The 18,359-nt window shown below is 42.2% G+C and overlaps 1 protein-coding gene across 3 annotated transcripts in view; it reads right to left on the reverse strand.

Moving 5' to 3' along the window:
• The window catches only part of pcnx1 (pecanex 1), a 264,945-nt gene that overhangs the window by 32,325 nt on the left and 214,261 nt on the right, over positions 1 to 18,359 (reverse strand). For all 3 annotated transcript variants that reach the window (XM_080203059.1, XM_080203058.1, XM_080203057.1), the window contains 6 exons: positions 17,063 to 17,240; positions 14,370 to 14,478; positions 12,333 to 12,462; positions 10,126 to 10,184; positions 4,432 to 4,647; positions 701 to 954 (listed from right to left, as the gene is read on the reverse strand). In XM_080203059.1, the coding sequence (XP_080059185.1) occupies positions 701 to 954; positions 4,432 to 4,647; positions 10,126 to 10,184; positions 12,333 to 12,462; positions 14,370 to 14,478; positions 17,063 to 17,240 (946 nt within the window). The remainder of the gene's footprint in view (positions 1 to 700; positions 955 to 4,431; positions 4,648 to 10,125; positions 10,185 to 12,332; positions 12,463 to 14,369; positions 14,479 to 17,062; positions 17,241 to 18,359) is intronic.

An 18,359-nucleotide genomic window follows, 5' to 3' on the forward strand; every position in this document is an offset into this window, starting at 1 on the left:
TACTTTCTCATTATTTTATTGGGAAAATTATTTTTACGGTCAACGAGAAAGAAATTTCAACACTTTCCCACTGTCACTCATCAGCAGCATCAAGTTGATCCCAGATCCAGTACAGCCTGCTGGAATGCAGAGTAAAACACTGAGCTTACTAACTTTATAGCAACATAGGGGTTTGAAGTCACTCAAGAACCCTGGTTTCTTAAACCAAGAGATAAGCTGCACGTGAAAGTTATGCTCTGATTTTAGTTGGCTTTTTGGACACTGAAATTCCACATCTGAGGGATCTCAGTCCCCCATCCAGAATTCCAGCAGAAAACCTATTGTACAGGAACCCCAAAAGATGGAAGCAGTGGATTTTTGTGGTCTCTATGTAGTGTTGGATAGCACCTGATTACCATTCAGAGATACTGCTATTACATTTTAAGTCATGCAATATAATCAGACATTAATAGAAACATAAAAGATGGGAGCAGGAGGAGGCCATTTGGCCCTTTGAGCCTGCTCCACCATCCATCACTATTATGGCTGATTGTCCAACTCAATAGCCTAATCTTGCTTTCTCCCCATAGATCCCATTCACCCCAAGTGCTATATCTAGCCACCTCTTGAATACATTTAATGTTTTGGCATCAACTGCTTCCTGAAGTAACGAATTCCATGTAGTCAAGGTGACAAGCCGCAGAATGAATGAAGAGATTACCTTCACGTAGTAAGTTGTGAGGATCTTTCTCAGGTCAAACACCTGCAGCATGGATGCAGCGCTGTTGTCAGTGATGCTGTAGCCCTCGAGGACGTACTTGGTGACCAGAACCTCCCAGGCAAGCCATCGTTGGCCGAAAGCAGCATTAAAAGACAACATGTGAGGAATGTGACCTGGCTCGCAACAGCAGAATCCCTCATCTTCCTCAACCCCTTCCGTGATAGCTTCCACCTCCCGCTGTTGACAGTAGGTGCCTGCAAGGAAAGAGGGAATCAAGGCTGTAATCACATCACTGAAATCATTAAGAAAAGGGCTAAACTCCGAGTGTAGTTTTCACCTCGTTCCATCCTAAAGGTTCAAGGGTACCCAACAAGTCTTTCATGCTCAGGTGGCTATTAAAGTTTATTTATTATTGTCAAAAGTGAGCTTACATTAACACTGCAATGCAATTACTGTGAAAATCCCCTAGTTGCCACACTCTGGCACTTGTTTGGGTATGATGTGGAGATGCTGGCGTTGGACTGGGGTAAACACAGTAAGAAGTCTGACACCACCAGGTTTAAGTCCAACCGATTTATTTGATGGTAAACTCACAAGCTTGTGAGTTTAAACCCTGAAAGCTTGTGAGTTGACTCAAATAAATCAGTTGGAATTAAACCTGGTGTTGTCGGATTTCTTACCTGTTTGGGTACACTGAGGGTGAATTTAGCATGGCCACTGCACCTAACCAGCATGTCTTTCGGACTACTGGAGGAAACTGGAGCACTTGGAGGAAATCTCTACAGACATGGGGGGAACATGCAGACTCTGCACAGACAGTGACCCAAGCAGGGAATTGAACCCAGGTCTCTGGAGCTGTGAGGCAGTAGGGCTAACCACTATTCTTGGACTTTTAGCATTCTCTAACCAGGTAATGGGCATTGAAACCAACCATGCCTCAAACCCTACCCAAGGACAATACATATATTTGCTTCAGAGAATCACAATCATGATCCTAGCCAACCACTCCCCTTCCCCTTCCCTGAAGCCAATCACTCAAACTGAAATGAGCTAACCTGAGACTGAATCTGACCATTTCTGCTCTATCTGGCACTATGCTGTTTTCATTCTCTCACAGCATTTTAACTGTAACTTTTCATACTTGTTTGCAGAAAGTAATTTAGTTTGCTCATTGACATGTCACTGTGGATTCAAGTCCCTCTCCAGAGATTTTAAACACACAAGGGCGCAGATTTTGCTTTCAGCGACAAAGGGATGCCACTCACGGCTTACTTTGCTGATAGCTACTTGTAGCGTTTTCACAGGCCTGCTTGCAGCTATTCCCTTTATTCTGGCATCTTTTACAGCATGGCACCCTTTGCAAGGGATCGGTCATGGTCACGATACCCAAGTAAGCAACAGTAAGGCTATTGAAGAATCCGCAGACACTGGGATCCAAAACCAGAAAGCATAAAACATTAAATATAAACTAGATTCTAACACTGCAGCAGGTGAAATAAAAATTGGGAAATACAGTTGGGATTAAAGAGAGGATTAAATGGACAGAAAAACTAAAAGTGCATTGGCTGAATGCCATCTTCTCGTTTACTGAAGCTTCTCCACATGGCTACGTCTTCCACATTTGCCCTGTTAAGACTGTCATAGTGGTGATCATCACCAGATCACACAGAATCATAGAAAAACTATAGCACAAACAGGCCCTTCAGCCCACAAGTTGTGCTGATCATATCTCTACCTACTCAGCTTACCTATAACCCTCAATCCTATTACTCATCCAGAAGTCTCTTAAAAGACCCTATTGATTTTGCCTCCACCATCTTGACCTAACCCTCTATTTTATGACACTCTTTCATCATCTCTTGTCCTGGAGCCTCTCACCTTGTTCCACTACCCCACCTCTCTTTCAAAACCATTGTTCTGTAACACCCCTCAAAATGTGCTAAAATTTACAGACTGAGATATCATCATTTCCCTCACAAGGCCTCTGCACCATTTTTCCTCCTTGGCGATTTCACCCTCCACCCCAACGTATCCTCTTCTCTTTCATCCAAGTTCATTGCCCTTTTCTCCTCCCTAAATCTCTCCCTCCATGTAAACTTCCCAACCCATATTCAGGGCCAATCCCGCGACGTTGTTATCTCACATGGTCTTGCTAATCCCATTGCATCAATTATACATTAGGCCATTTTCAATAACTTCCTTGGCGACACTGTGGCACAATGGTTAGCACTGCTGCCTTTCAGCACTAGGGACCCGGATTCAATTCTGGCTTTGGGTCACTGTTTGTGTGGAGTTTGCACATTCTCCCCATGGCTGTGTGGGTTTCCTCCGATGCTCCGGTTTCTTTCCACAGTCTGAACGACATGCTGGTTAGGCGCACTGACCTGAACAGATACCGGAGTGTGGCAAATAGGGGATTTTCACAGTAACTTCATTGCCATGTTAATATAAGCCTTATTTGTGACTAATAAATAAACTTTTAAAAAAACTTTTTGGTACCAAACAGGAAGGTCCCGAGTTTGATTCCATGATGTTTGTAGCATCAGATGATCTCAGCTATTCTAAGTACAATACAATTGGCGCGCACGCGTGTGTGTGTGTGTGTGTGTGTGTGTGTGTGTGTGTGTGTGCGTGCGTGTGCGCGCGCGCACGCATGTGCCTGTGGGGAAAGGGAGAGAAACAAACAGCCAGGGTTTCCACTCTTAGTTGTTATTCAGTTACTCCAAAATATAAAATATGTGTCCTCTTGTGCATGCACGAGGTATACATTTGATAGCGAGACACAGATAAGATTGGTCTGAAATATGATTACTCCCTCCCCATTATTGAGTGGCTCACTGGGATTTAGGATGTGATCTCACACAAGGTTAACGGTCACTGTGCCAGAAGGAGCCACATGGTCGACAGAACATGAACAGCCTACTCATGAAAAGATTCAAGAAGCAAAATTGGAGAACAAAATGAATGGCCAATTTACCCCATTCACAACAATTATTTTTCAAAAGATCAATGTTAAAGTAGTAGCATTTCACACAAAGTAGATAGTTCAAAGAAAAAATGGATAAATAGAACTGATTTAAACAGAAAAATTTCAGCGGGTCTGACAGCATCTGTGAAGCGAGAACAGAAGGCAACGTTGAGTCTGGATGACCCTTCGTCAGAGCTGAGAGGAAAAATGGTCAATAGAGATTTATATTGTGAGGGTAGGGAGGGGTATTGGACAAAGGGAATGTAAATGAGGATACAGAAAGCTGAGAAGATGCTGAAAGTGTCCATTAGGTGGTCAGAACGTGTTCATGGCAAAACAAAGGTACAGCTTGGTGAAGGACTGACTGAGGAATGTGGTGGTTGGCCTGAAGAAAGGGAGGAGGCGTGGTGGAAAGAAGGAGAGCGATAAAATGAAGAATGAGATGAGATGAGATCAAATGAAATAAATGGAAATGGGGTAAAGGTGGAGTGGAGAGTTCATGCTCTGAGGTGATTGAACTCAATGTTTAGTCTGCAAGATGAGATACTGTTCCTCCAGTTTGCATTGGGGTTCATTAGAACATTGCAACAGGCCAAGGATGGACATGTGGGCAGGAGAGTAGGGTGTTGCATTGAAGTGGCAAGCGACGGGAAGGAGCTGATTTATTTGTGCCAAGTTAGAGAAAATGAGACAGAGAGGATTAGAATCTAAATGATTTTGGAACCTTTTTGACCTGCATTAATTGAAATACTAGGATACTCACCTCTGAACTCCAGGCCCCGAAGCTGGTAGGTGACCAAGCCATTTCCTATTTCTATAAGGTGAACCAGTGCATTGAGGTAGTCAGAGGCGAGAATGAAGCAATCTCCAGTGTTGAAGTTGCCCCAGCGTCCCAACATCAAATCCCCACAGAGACTGTGCTGCAGAGATCTCGTCAAATGCTCGTAAAAGATGGAATTCAAATTGTTGTCATCCGAGCCTACAAGACGTAAGAAACAACAGTAAAGGCATTAAGTAACAGACTTGTCGCAAGTTTAAGGAAGTGCTTTAAATTGGTAATGATTCTATCAGTCCTATAATCACTTTAATCACCAGGATACTATTTAAACAAAGGCATTAACTCGTTTGAAAGTGTTCTTGTTAAAATATCAGACAGCTAAATTTTATGGATGGGTTAATTGTTACAAATAATGCTTTGAATCCATGAGTTCATGAAAACACATGCTCGGAGAAAGAAAACCCATTAGTAAGGCAATTACAGGAAACAAAACTGATTATTGAGTCTGGTTGAACTCCAGTGAAGAATGTTGTTTCCCTTCTCCTCAGCACAGTTTTCTTGGATTTTTTGCAGAGCCCCCAGGCATTCCATCAGGTGACTTGACCCAATTCACACGTCAGTGTTGCACTGAAACAGGAGATACACACGAAGCAGATCCAGCAATACTCCGTGGATCCTTCCTGCCTCTGGGAGATACCGAGACTCTGTTCAGCACATAAAGTGGCCATTTCAACAGTTTCCAGTTTCCTGGCCTTAAGCACCACCTTCTTCAATAGGCAAGCAATCCCTCTCCATCTCCAACCCCAACCAGGGCAACCTGAGGACTCTCCTTGAATGGAAGCCCCAACAGTCCCTATTCACTACCAACCTAAGTGAATGTGATCTCTTTTCAAACTATTTCTCCTTAACTTGTCTCACTTCTTCCAAAATAAAAGGTGTAGCTATGGGCATCCACATGGGCCCTGGTTATCCCTGTCTTTTTTTGAGCCAAGCGGAACAGTCCTTGTTCAAGTCCTACTCAGGGCCCCCCCAAACCTCTTTTCCCAATAAATCAATGACTGTATCGGTGCCACTTTGTGATCTTGTCTAGACCTGAAAAAAATGAGTCAATTTTGCTTCCAATTTCCACCCCTCTCTCACCTTCATATGGTCCATCTCTGACAATTCTCTTCCCTTTCTTGACTTCTCAGTGGCTCCCACGGATACCTCTGCTACGACTCCTCACACCTTGCTTCCTGAAAGGATTCCTTTCTTCCAGATCCTTTGTTCCTATCACATTTGTTCCAATGGTGCTACCCTCCACGGTGATGCTCCTGACATGTCTTCCTTTTCCCCCAACCAAGAAATCCCTTCTGCTGTGGCTGACAGGACCCTCAACTGTCTGACCCATTTCCCATACTTCTGCCCTCACCCTTCTCTTCTCCCACGATAGGGCCTCCCTTGTCTTCACTTTCTACCTGCTATGTTGTGATTTGAACTCTTAATCTCCATATTATTATGATGTGGAGATGCCGGTGTTAGATTGGGGTGGGCACAGTAAGTAGTTTCACAACACCAGATTAAAGTCCAACACGTTTATTTGGAATCACGAGTTTTCAGAACACTGCTCCATCATCCTAGTCCAACGCCAGCATCTCCACGTTATGGCTACCCATCAACACCGTAAACCCCACTCACCTGATGAAGGAGCAGCGCTCTGAAAGCTCGTGATTCAAATAAACCTGTTGGGTTTTAATGTGGTATTGTAGACTTCTTACTGTGTCCACATCATTAGTCCAGGCCTGACAGGATTACTAGCCCACTAACATAACTACTCTAATTAGGCAACCTATTTCAACATCAAGCATTGTATGGCTAGATACAGTATGGGATAGAGTAAAACTCTCCGTATTCCTCTCTTCAAAAGCTTCTTAACCCTTGATCACAAGGGCACAATTTAATCTCATTTTCTCATTTACTGCACCAGTAATCTTTACAGCCTGAGGTTAGCTATCAGTGCTTCACTAACTGCAATACTCACTCGAAATTGTTCAAATTCATTACAATTGAGACCTTTAAAGCCTTGAGAGAAAAGGGGCTTTCAGTAAATCAGCCAGGACTAAATTTGAACTTGGGTCTCAGAGGTGAAATAAAAATGTGTTGATTGACTGCACCATTCCAATCTCTCTTTATGGAGACATTACATTTTACCATTCATCATCTGTTTGTTTGGAAGTTTTATTGTTGGTCATTTATGGCAGCAGAATTGGGATTTTAAAATTTGTACTTTAAAAAGGGACACAGCATAAAATTTATTTGGAAAATGTTTTTTCACTGGTTTTGTGAAGACAATAAAATGTCTTGCATTACAGTGCAGTGGTATCATACACAAAGCAACAGCCAGAGTTTTTCCAATGTTAATGTTGGAGATAATCCACCTCATGGCAACTTGAATGCACAGGCTGAAATCATAGAATCCTACAGTGCAGAAGACGCTATTCAGCCTATCGAGTCTCCATTGACCACAATCCCACCCAGGCCCATAACCTCACATATTTACCTTGCTAATCCCCTGACACTAGTGTCAATTTAGCATGGCCAATCAACCTAACCCGCACATCTTCAGATTGAGGGACGAAACTGGAGCACCCAGAGGAAACCCACGCAGACACTGGGAGAACATGCAAACTCCACACAATCAGTGACCCAAGCTGGGAATCGAACCCAGGTCCCTGGCACTGTGAGGCAGTAGTGCTAACCACTGTGCCACCCATAATTGTACTCAACAAACCTCAGTATAAATGATGAGGTCTTTCGTTCCAGCCAAATATTGTAAAACATGCACCGTACAATCACAGGATTAACAAAAACCAATTCAAATTCTTATTAAAAGCCCTGAAATGTTGTTTATAAGCCTGACAAATTGAACATGCAAAAACTTGCCAAAGTGTTTTTTTTCCAAGGTTCCTATTGCTCGCAGAAAGCACATTTACTGTCAAACAATTCAGTCAAGATTTTCAGCTTACGCAACATTAAGAATGAAATGACAGAAAAGAATCTTGCAGCATGATACTTCTAACGCAGTAAAACATCCCAAGGCATTACATATAAGCAATATTTGACACCAAACCACATAAGATGACATTAGGTCAGATAGCCAAAAACTTGCTTGGTTTATGAAGTGTCTTAAAGGAGGAAAGAGAGGTATTGTTTCAAGTTTAAAGGGTGGCACGGTGGTTAGCACTGCTGCCTCACAACACCAGGGACCTGGATGCAATTCCCAGCTTGAATCACTGTCTGTCCGGAGTCTGCAAATTCTCCCCGTGTCTGCATGGATTTCCTCCTGGTGCCTTGGTTTCCTCCCACAGTCCGAAAGATGTGCTGGTTAGCTGCATTGGCCATGCTAAATTCTCCCTCGGTGTATCTGAACAGGCGCAGGAGCGTGGCAACAAGGGGATTTTCACAGTAACTTTATTGCAGTGTTAATGTAAGCCTACTTGTGATAATAATAAATAAACTTCAAGACTAACTTTGAGGCAACGGTGGGATTTGAGAACAATGATGAGAATTTGAAGATTGAAGCATTGTTTAAATGGGAGCCAGCAGAACTTTGGATGACCTCAAGTTTACAGAAGGAAGAATGTGGGAGGCAAGTCAAGAATATGCTGAAATCAAGAGAAAATGCTGGAAAATCTCAGCAGGTCTGGCAGCATCTGTAAGGAGAGAAAACAGCTGATGTTTTGAGTCTGTATGACCCTTTGTCAAAGCTTTGACCAAGTCTAGAGATAATAAAGACATGGATGGAATTCTGACCTGAGGGAGAGATGGGATCAGGATGTTACTGACTTGTAAACAGGTAGTCTTAGTCTTGGTATGGCTAAGTGGTCTCACTTCGGGGTTAAATGAGACACCAAGGGTGTGAACAGACTGATGCAATCTCAGACTGTTGCCAGAGAGGAGGATGGAGTGAATAGCTAGGGAAGAATTGCAGGAGTTGTAGACAATAGCTTCAGTCTTTTTGCAATCTAATTGCAGGATATTTTTGCTCATTCAGTACTGGAAGTTACACAACTAATCTGATAGATTAGCTATCGTGGAGGAGTTGAAAGTGGTGGTGAGGTAGAGCTATTCAGTGAAAACAGAGGACAGCTCATTATGAGTGGGCATGAAAGCCAGCCGATCACCTATATAAAAAAAAATTATTCTGTACTCATACAACCCACACCGACATAGCGGCTTTAACATAATAAAATAGCTCAAGGAGCTTCACAGAAGCATTATAAAACAATTCCCCTGTGTCTGCATGGGTTTTTTCCGGGTGCTCCCGTTTCCTCCCACAGTCGAAAGATGTGCAGGTTAGGTGCTAAATTGGCCTTTATTGTACCAAGAGGTGTAGGTTAGATGAATTAACCATGGTAAATGTATGAGGTTACGGGGATAGTGTTGGGCAACAGGGCCTGGGTAGGATACATTGTCAGAGAAACGGTGCAAACAGGCCTCCTTCTGCGCTGAAGGAATTCAATGATTCTACAAAAAGATGACATTGAGCCCATATTGATATGAGGTCAGATAACCAAAAGCTTGGTCAAAGCTTGTCTGCTATTGTTCCATATTCTCTCAAAAATCTACTGAGTTTAGTGTTGTGAGCTTACATTTTCCCAGTCCCACAACATTCTTGGCCACCAATGGTGGAATAAAACAGTACATTTGGGGGCGGGGGTGGGGGGGGGGTTGGTGGTGAAAAGAGAGAGAGAGAGAGATCCCAGATTTCTAGTACTTTTGACAAGATTATGTCATCCCATTCTTTATTATCCCATTAGTGGAAGTCATTTCTTTGTATCTACCCTTTTGTATCCTTTCAGTATTTAAACTACCAGATGATGTTATTTACCTGCTGAAATCCCAATTCAATCCCCAGCAAGTTAATTTGCTGTCAGCTGCTGCTGTTCATTGCTGGCACTGGGATGGCACCAGGATAACGTTTGGAGTGATGTGGACAGCCACTGCATAGTTACGTGGCCTGCTTACACTCCTCTGGGAACTCTGCCCAGTGCACTCATGCAAGCTCCACCAATGTTATAAATTAAAAGTAACAGTAAAAGTAAATATTTGACACTGCTCCACCGCAATCTTCAATAACGTGCTAGTTTTAAATCAGCAATTTAAGAAGCAGAAAAAAATGATGCGGTGGGGGGGAGGCACTGCTAAAAATCACTCCTCTGTCCTTGCCTCTGATCTCCCTCATCCTGCTGTAATCCTACTGTTGCCCCCATCCCACCTTCACTTACTTTTAGCATGGGGTCCTTTTTGATCCTGGGCCTCTGCTGAGTACATTACAGGCAGCAGTCACCTTTCCTGCTGATAGATCAGCGGCAGCTCTTGGCGGGGTTGGAGAAAGTCAGGGTGTGTTGAATTTCCTCCCACGGGATCCCTAATCCAGGGAGCAAGTCTAATATGGCCACTTAAGTGCCTGATGGGAACTTGATATTAATGGGCCTATGCCAAGACTGCAAGACCCCTGGTGCAAACATTAAATTCTATCTGTCGAGGACTTAGCGGGTTAAATTACGAGGACAGACTGCATAAACTTGGTTTGTATTCTCTTCCACACAGAAGAGTAAGGGTTGATCTGATCACGGTGAAGATTTTGCTGGATTAACATAATAAATCAATTGCTAAAGTAAAACCTTCACATCTCACCTGGGTTTCTGTCAAGCTGAGAAGCCAATCTGGTATTTGAATGATCCACTCGCTTTGTGCTATTAAACAAACAGACATTTTAACACAGAAACAAAACAAAAGCACACAAAATGAAACTGCAACACCCAGCAATAGTAAGAAGTCTCACAACACCAAGTTAAAAACCAACAGGTTTATCTGGGGTCACAAGCTTTCGCAGTACTGCTCCTTCATCAGGTGAGTCACTTGATAGTTTCAGTGTGGGCAACTGGTAGTTATATTTTGACAGAACAAAACAGTTCTCGATTTCTCAAAATTGCCAAACTCACTTAAATCACAAGATGGTTGATGTGGGGAGAACACAATTGGGGCTCTCTTCTCGGGTAACAACAGAGAAAGGAAGTTTTAATTTCTATCTCTTTGTGCAATAGTTATCTTGAAAATGCCTAGTACAGACAGTGCTAAAATGAGAACTGATTGATATTCCTGTAAAACTACTCTTGACAAAATAATTTCTTTTGACATGTGAAGAAGGAGCTCCTGCCATCTACTGTGCTCTGTTGCATCTCAAGACCCAGAGATCCAATAGTGTTAGTTTAATCTACTTCCTAGAGATCCCACAATCTACCAACTGCCTTCATCAGCTTTCATGTCATTGTTTTTGAACAGCGATGGTAGTGTTACATTTAAAGAGGAATAGTGTTGCAACCATTCCACAGCACTCAGTATTATAAATTGTAAAGCACTTTGGTACAGAAATAACAAACTGCATTATACAGAAACTTTAGAATCGCTAAATGACTCAACGTCCTTTGCAGGCATGCTTTCTGTCAAAATTCAGTACTGAATGGCATAGACATTGGGACAGGTGATCAAAAACTGTGTCAAAGGGTTAGGTTTTAAGGTGTAAATTAAAAGAGAGTGAGAGGCAGCAAGGCAGAGAAGTTCAGGAAGGAAAATCTGGAACTCGGGTGCTAAGCAGATGAGGGCACAGCTGAAGTGATGTAAATAATGGATATACTAAGAGATCAGAAAGTGCATGAGTGCAAATATCTCTGCAGGTTGTAGGAGCTGGAAGAGCTGCATAGAAAATTAGAGAAGTCACGGAGGGATTTGAACAACAAGATGAGAATTTAAAAATAGTGCAATTACCAAAAGGGAACAAGCACAGTGATGACGTCAGGGCAGGACTTGGTACAAATTCGGATATGAGCAGCAGAGACTGAATGAGTTCAAATTTATGGAGGGTGATAAGTGGGAGGCTGGCCAGACAAGTACTGGAATAGCTAGACCTGAAGATAACAAAGGCGCTGATGAGGGCTTCAGTAGTAGGCACTGAGGCTGGGTGGATATGGGAGATGTAATGGAGGCAGAGGTAGACATTTTTGGTGATGTACAGAACATGGGGTTGGAAGCTCAAGAGGGTAGAACAGCACAAGATTCTGAACAATCTGGTTTAGAGACAGTGGAGGGGTATGGAGTTGGTGGCAAGAGAATGAAGATTATGGCGGACTGGGTAGATTCAGAAAGAATATTCCCATTGTGGGGGTGGCATCTGGAACTTTGAGGATATGGGGAAAACCTTTCAGAACTGAGGTGAGGAGAAATTTCTTCACCCAGAAGGTGGTGAATGTGTGGAATTCACCCAGAGGGTGGTGAATGTATGGAATTCACTACCACCGAATATAGTTGAGGCCAAATGTTGTCTGATTTCAAGAAATTAGATATAGCACTTGGGGATCAAGGGATATGGGAGGAAGGCGGGAATCAAGATATTGAATTTGATGATCAGCAGTGATTAAGATAAATGGTGGAGCAGGCTCGAAGAGCCGAATGGCCTACTTCTGCTTCTACTTCTATATACATTAGCACAGAAGACACAAAAAGAGAAAGTAGCAAACTAAAGGTTGCTTACTTTACCACAAAATAGATTATAATTTTCATGAATTTGACTTTAAGTTCCATGACTTCTAACCATGCTTCTCTCAAAATGTTTATTGTGGCAAAATTACAGTTATTTGGATGATAAATGTTCAAGTTCTTAAATTAAACGTCAGTGCTTAGCATCACCAGGTGCCACTAACAATAAGCCCATTTCATTCAATGAGTGGTAAAGGAAGAAAAATAACAGTAATATTAAATGTCAAAAGGAGAACTTTGTTTTTAAGCAGCACACCTCTTTCACTGACATCGTTAAGCTTATTATTACATCATATAAACACACTTACTTGTAGTCTCTTTCCCAGAACTTGACTGGCCGTACGTACGAAGTAATGAATATTGCACTTCCTAGAAATGGGTTCAATGGAGTTGAGAATAAAGCTGATATGATTGCCTGGACAAATAACATGGCTGAATCTGAAGCAAAACATGGTTAAGGAATAAAAAGCACATATCCTAACCACACTACACATTGCACTGAAATCTCTGGAACAGTGGCATGTAATGGACCAAAGAGCTTTCTCCATCCAAACCCAGCTTAAGGCCACATTGTAAGTCTTCTCTACTGACCCAGTAGTTACATTCCTTCAGACTGGTCTGCTTGTTGTGTAAGGATCTCTGTATCTGTTAGAATAACTCTTCAGTAGTCCATTTTGTTTAGCAATTCAATCCTCCAAAGAAAAATACAATAGCAATTAACAATTCCAGCAAGAAGTGGACTGATTCCTGCCTCAAAAGGAGTACTGTCAAAAATACTCAGCAAGCTCATATGCCAACTTATTTGTTGAAAATCACACATGTGGATGGACTTTTTAGTGCTGAACTGTAAGAGACTTTGGAGCAGTGTTTTTTAATTCATTTGAGGGGCATGGGCAGCCCATCCCTACTTGCCCTTGAGAGGGTGATGGTGAGCTGCCTTCCTGAAATGATGTGGCCCATGTGCTGTGGACTGTCTCGTAAATGCCGTTAGGGAGGGAATTCCAGGAAATTGACCAAGCAACTGCAAAGGAATAGTAATATATTTCCAAGTCAGGATGGTGAGTGATTTGGAGGGGAACTTGTAGGTGGTGGTGTTTCCAGGTATCTGCTGCCCTTGTCCTGCTAGATGGAGGTGATCTTGAGTTTGGAAGGTGCTGTCTAAGGCTCTTTGATAAATTTCTGCAGTGCATTTTATAGATAGTACACACCGCTGCTAGTGAGCATCAGTGGTTCAGCATCAATATCTCTCTACAACTGTCCTCTATTCGTCGTTAACTATATCAAAGCTGGTACAAATACAGGATAGGAACAAAATAAAATCATTTACTTCTGCAGCCTGGCTTTCAGTCAATAGAAATGCATTCTAATTGATTGGTTTCACAAAGCAATGTTTCTTTTGCATACCTTTAGCTGCTTTTATTCCAACCAAAAAACCCAATTCAAATTAAATCCAATCCATGTTCACCACGTGAGGGACAAACAAGAACCCAACTGACAGGATGAGACATTGCACCCCACCCTGGGCTCAATCTGATGCTTCATCTTAGGCCAAAGGCCAAGATGGCATTGAAATATTGCATCAGGTAAAACCTCAGTTTAACTTTATTGGCTACCTTGATCTTTTACTCTACCCTAACCTGGGCAAATCACCACCGCAGGTGTCAGCACAACCCCACTGCAATGATCACCTGCTTGATCATGGTTGATGGCATTTTTCCAACCAGGTACATCAGTCCAGAGCATTGCAATGCAAATTGCAAATGTGTCAGAATTAAGTAGTGTTCAAAACCAGACTTCAGCACACTCTTACGAAATGAGTATCACAACCTAGATCGTGGAACACATTTTCATGATTGCTAATACAGAACTACTTTGAACACCTTACTCCTTATAATAAACAGTACTGTAACATCAATGTACAATACAAGTGTAGAGCTCAGTCAAAGGGTCATCCACACTTGAAACGTTAACGCTGTTCTCTCTCTCCACAGATGTTGTCAGACCTGCAGAGATTTTCCAGCACTTTCTATTTTTGTTTCAGATTCCATCATCGCGGTAATTCGCTTTTAATAATAAAAGTGAATTGTGCTTGTGCTTTTAAAACACATCTAATGTCCTCTGTGTGGTTTATTTTGCTTGAATCGATGCCCTCGTTCAGGTTTTATTATAATAGAAGGTTAACTGCTCATCTGAGCATTAGGTTGGCCCAGGTATGCAGCTAATCCTCAGCTCTCAAGGCTAACCAGCAGATGCCTGTGAAATTCTGGGCACCCACTGCAGTATATTGTACAGGAAATGGGCGTACAGACAATACAAATCATTCCTAAAGTATAAGTACAGGATACGGGGCACTGCAAAAGGCTGAGCGAAAGCATGGAATGCGGATCCCCAGGTGATTTGCCAAGGAGCGATGTAAGTGTAGACAAATCTCAGTTTGTAGAAAAGTTCCCATAACTGAAATAAAAAAGAAAAATATTAAGTATGTACATTTTTAATGCTTAACACTTTCACATTACACTTCAATGGAATAATGGTTGAAGTTGAATTGCCAATTAAAAGTTTCATCTTCCTTTAGTTAACGTTTAATGATGGTTTTGAAACAAATAGTCCAGGTTAGCATTGCTTAGTTATCTCATTTTCTTTCCCAAGTTAACACTTTCCACTGTAACAGTATCTCTAGCTTCTGGTTCCTGGTACTGTCCCACCTTTCCCCAGTTGTCACTCGCTGTTTTGCCATTATGCTCCATGGGAAAAACCATGAGCAACACTGACCTCTCCATTCACAAAGATGTGAAAAATCCACCAAAAAAGCACTTAAAAATCACACTTAAAGCACTTAAAAGCACTTGAAAGTCTGGAAAACTGTTATTAAAACTGTTATTAAAACATATTTATGCAGGTCATACCAACAACAAGACCTCTGGAGCACACGGAATCCTTCCTTAAATTCTGAAATATGATGGAGATACACTCCTGGCATAGCTGTGCAACCTCATATCCCTCATCTGGGAGGAACAGCACATACCAAGGGATCTCAGGGACTCTGTGATCATGACTATATTCAAGAAGGGAAACAACTTCAACTGTAGTAACTAAAGAGGACTCCTCCACAGTCTGCCACAGGGAAGATTACCGCAAGGATCCTCCTAAACTGCTTCCTCCCTGTGGCTGAGGAACACCTTACACAATTGCAGTGAGGATTTCACCAATTGAAAGGCACCAACAATCACTGTATGTGGCCTTTCCAAAGTCACTGACTATGCTAACAGTGAGGCATATGGAGGATTCTCCTCAAATTTGGATACCCTCAGAAATTTGCCACCATCTTCCAAGTTACCCACGTGTGTAGACTATCTAGTGGTGGCACGGTAGCACAGTGGTTAGCACTGCTGCCTCACAGTGCCAGAGACCTGGGTTTTGATTCCAGCTTGGGTCACTGTCTGTGTGGAGTTTGCACGTTCTTCCCGTGTCTGCGGATTTCCTCCAGGTGCTCCGCTTTCTTCCACAGTCCAAAAGACGTGCTAGTTGGGTGAAATGGCCATGCTAAATTCTCCCTCAGTGTACCTGAACAGGTGTCGGAGTGTGGCAACTAAGGGATTTTCACAGCAACTTCATTGCAGTGTGAATGTAAGCGTACTTCTGACTATTAAATAAACAGATGGGAAATTATTCAACTGATGCCACCTTTAATCCAAAACTAAAGCCACTCCAACATCAGTTATTGAGCTTCAGTATGTATGATGATGCTTGTTTCTGTTCTCACTCGGACACTAAGCTGCAGATCGCTAAACATTAAACATCTAGAAAACCTGCTCCTAGAGCTTCAAACTTCCCACAATCAATCAGGATCCATGGTGAGATCCTGGAATATGTGGACCATTTTCCCTGTCTTGGGAGCCTCTTCTCATTGAAGGCAGGCATAGACAATGAAATATATCATCACCTCCAATATTTCATCACAGCCTTCCAATGGCTGAGTGAAAGAGGACCGTCATTTTAAACCCAAGAATAAGGTCACAGTTTACTGGGTAGCAGTGACCCCACAAAACTCTACGCTTTGGAGACTAGGACAGCAAAAACTGGAAAAGTATCAGCAGTGGTGTCTTCCACAAATCCTGGGCCAGAAAAGGCACTCCATCAGCAGCTTCAAGGTGCCAGTCAATCAAAACCAATCATATGCATGACATCAGGCTGGCAAAGCAATTGCCCTACTCAGAACTAGGTTGTGACAGGAGACTTCCAGGAGGGAAGCAGAAATGTTTTAGGGGTGTCTTCAAAGCATTCCTAAATAGTTCAAACACCCGTGCTGACTTATGCTGGCTTGTGTCCGACCAAAATGAAGAAGAGTCATTCAAAAAGGCACCAAACACATTCAGGTACTTTGCAGGAACGTGCAGCAGTGAAGTTGAGGCATCAGAAGGAGCAGACAAACCTCCAAAAAAGCCCTTCAACTGCCAGCTGCCTCACAGGAACTCAAAGTGCTGTGGAAGCAAGTCATCCTGACCTCAAGGCCTAAGAGGGTCAACCCCTCCACCAAGTTGGATCAACTCATGGACACATGCAGCATAAGGGACCAACACCTCATCAATGACCATAGCGTACGGTCCTTTGATGACAACGGGCAGCACTCAAACAAATTCATTTAGGGCATGGTTGACATGGCCACCTGTCTACAAGTGGAAAACAAATAATGACGTGGAGTGCAATTATATTCATGAGTTCCAGATCATGGAAAATATTAACATCTATCCACTGTGATCTTTTGCAGGAGGCACCCCATTTCTCCACTAGGCATCTCAGGGGGCCATTGTAAGGATAGCCAAACTAGACATTATTCATTTTCCTGTTAAATGAAAGTAGTAGCGAACATACAATAGACAAGGTAAATCGTCCCTGAAATTAATTGTTACCCTATATTCTACAACACATGTAAAATCATTAAACTGTGTAACTCTGTTCAGTTCTCGGTCAATATTAGAAAGGTCAGCATATGGTTTACCTTGTATCCACCAATTGTACTTTTGTTCTTATGACATACCTTACTGAACAGTATGGACATGAAGAAGAGGTCCAAAAGCAGAGTCTCTGAAAAAGTTTTGTAGTCGAAGGTGAAGAAGAGCACAGTGAAAACAACAGTTACATATTGGTATGTAGGGCTACTGTAAGAAGATCGAAGCAATTTCATCCCTGCAATGGTGATCATTAGTGCACCAAACCTAGAGGAGAACACAGAATTGGTTCTTGAGAGTACCATACTTAAAGCAATCAATTGCAACCCAACAGGTCAAGCAAAATTATGAGGATTGAATCACTAGGGTTATCAAACTAATATTAATGCTACGAGAATTGTATTCCAAACAAAAGAGCCATTTTCTACTAAATGAATTTACTTAACTATTACTGAATAAATCAATGTATTATTCCAGCTCTATTCTGTGTCATCAACATGGTATTATTGCTGTTAATCAGATCAGAGAATCCCATTCCACAAAAAAACCCAGAAGGGGTCCATTACAGTTCCACATGAAAAATTAAAATTCAAGTATGTTAAAAGTTTACTTCAAATAATTTTAGGGGAGACGGCAAGTGGTAATATCACTGGGCTGGAAATCCAAAGGCCCGGGCTAATGTAATGGGGATGCGGGTTCAAGTCCCAGCAGTTGGAATATAAAGCTAGTCTCAATAATGGTGAACATGAATCTATCATTGATCGTTGTAAAAACCCATCTGGTTCATTAATGTTCTGGAGGGAAGGAAATCTGCTCTCCTTACCCAGTGTGACCAACATGTGAGCCCAGACCAAACGCATTGAGGTTGACACTAAACTGCCCCCTAAAAAAGCTCAGTGAGCCACTCAGTTCAAGGGCATTTAGGGATGGGTAACAAATACTGATCTTGCCAGTGACACCCACTTCCAGTGAATATAAATAATAGCAAACATTCCAAGTTGAAAGCCTGAGCCTAGTCAAACCCACATCTCTGTGCCAACTTCATGAGTTATTTATGTGCATATCTAGTCAGATCTGCCAACAGCAATGCACTTGAAACAAAATATAATGAGGAACACACATGGAAATGGTTTCTTGTACAATAAAAGAAAACTATGGATGTAACTTTCTTGATGGTTCATACGTAGTTAGCACATCTTCATGAATAACTCAGAGAAAACAGACAAGCACAGGTAAACCACTTCCTAATTTTTGGAAGTGAATCTAGATTCAGACTCATGGGAGGCCACTCTAAGCTATTCAGTACGCTTCTTGAGTTGTCAGGTCTGGGAAGTCGCTAAGAACTACAAAGTGGCCTTCTGCCTCTGCCAGAAATTGTGTATGATA

Source organism: Carcharhinus amblyrhynchos, chromosome 14 (assembly GCF_965287045.1).
Source record: "Carcharhinus amblyrhynchos chromosome 14, sCarAmb.v2.hapA, whole genome shotgun sequence".
Taxonomy (NCBI): domain Eukaryota; kingdom Metazoa; phylum Chordata; class Chondrichthyes; order Carcharhiniformes; family Carcharhinidae; genus Carcharhinus; species Carcharhinus amblyrhynchos.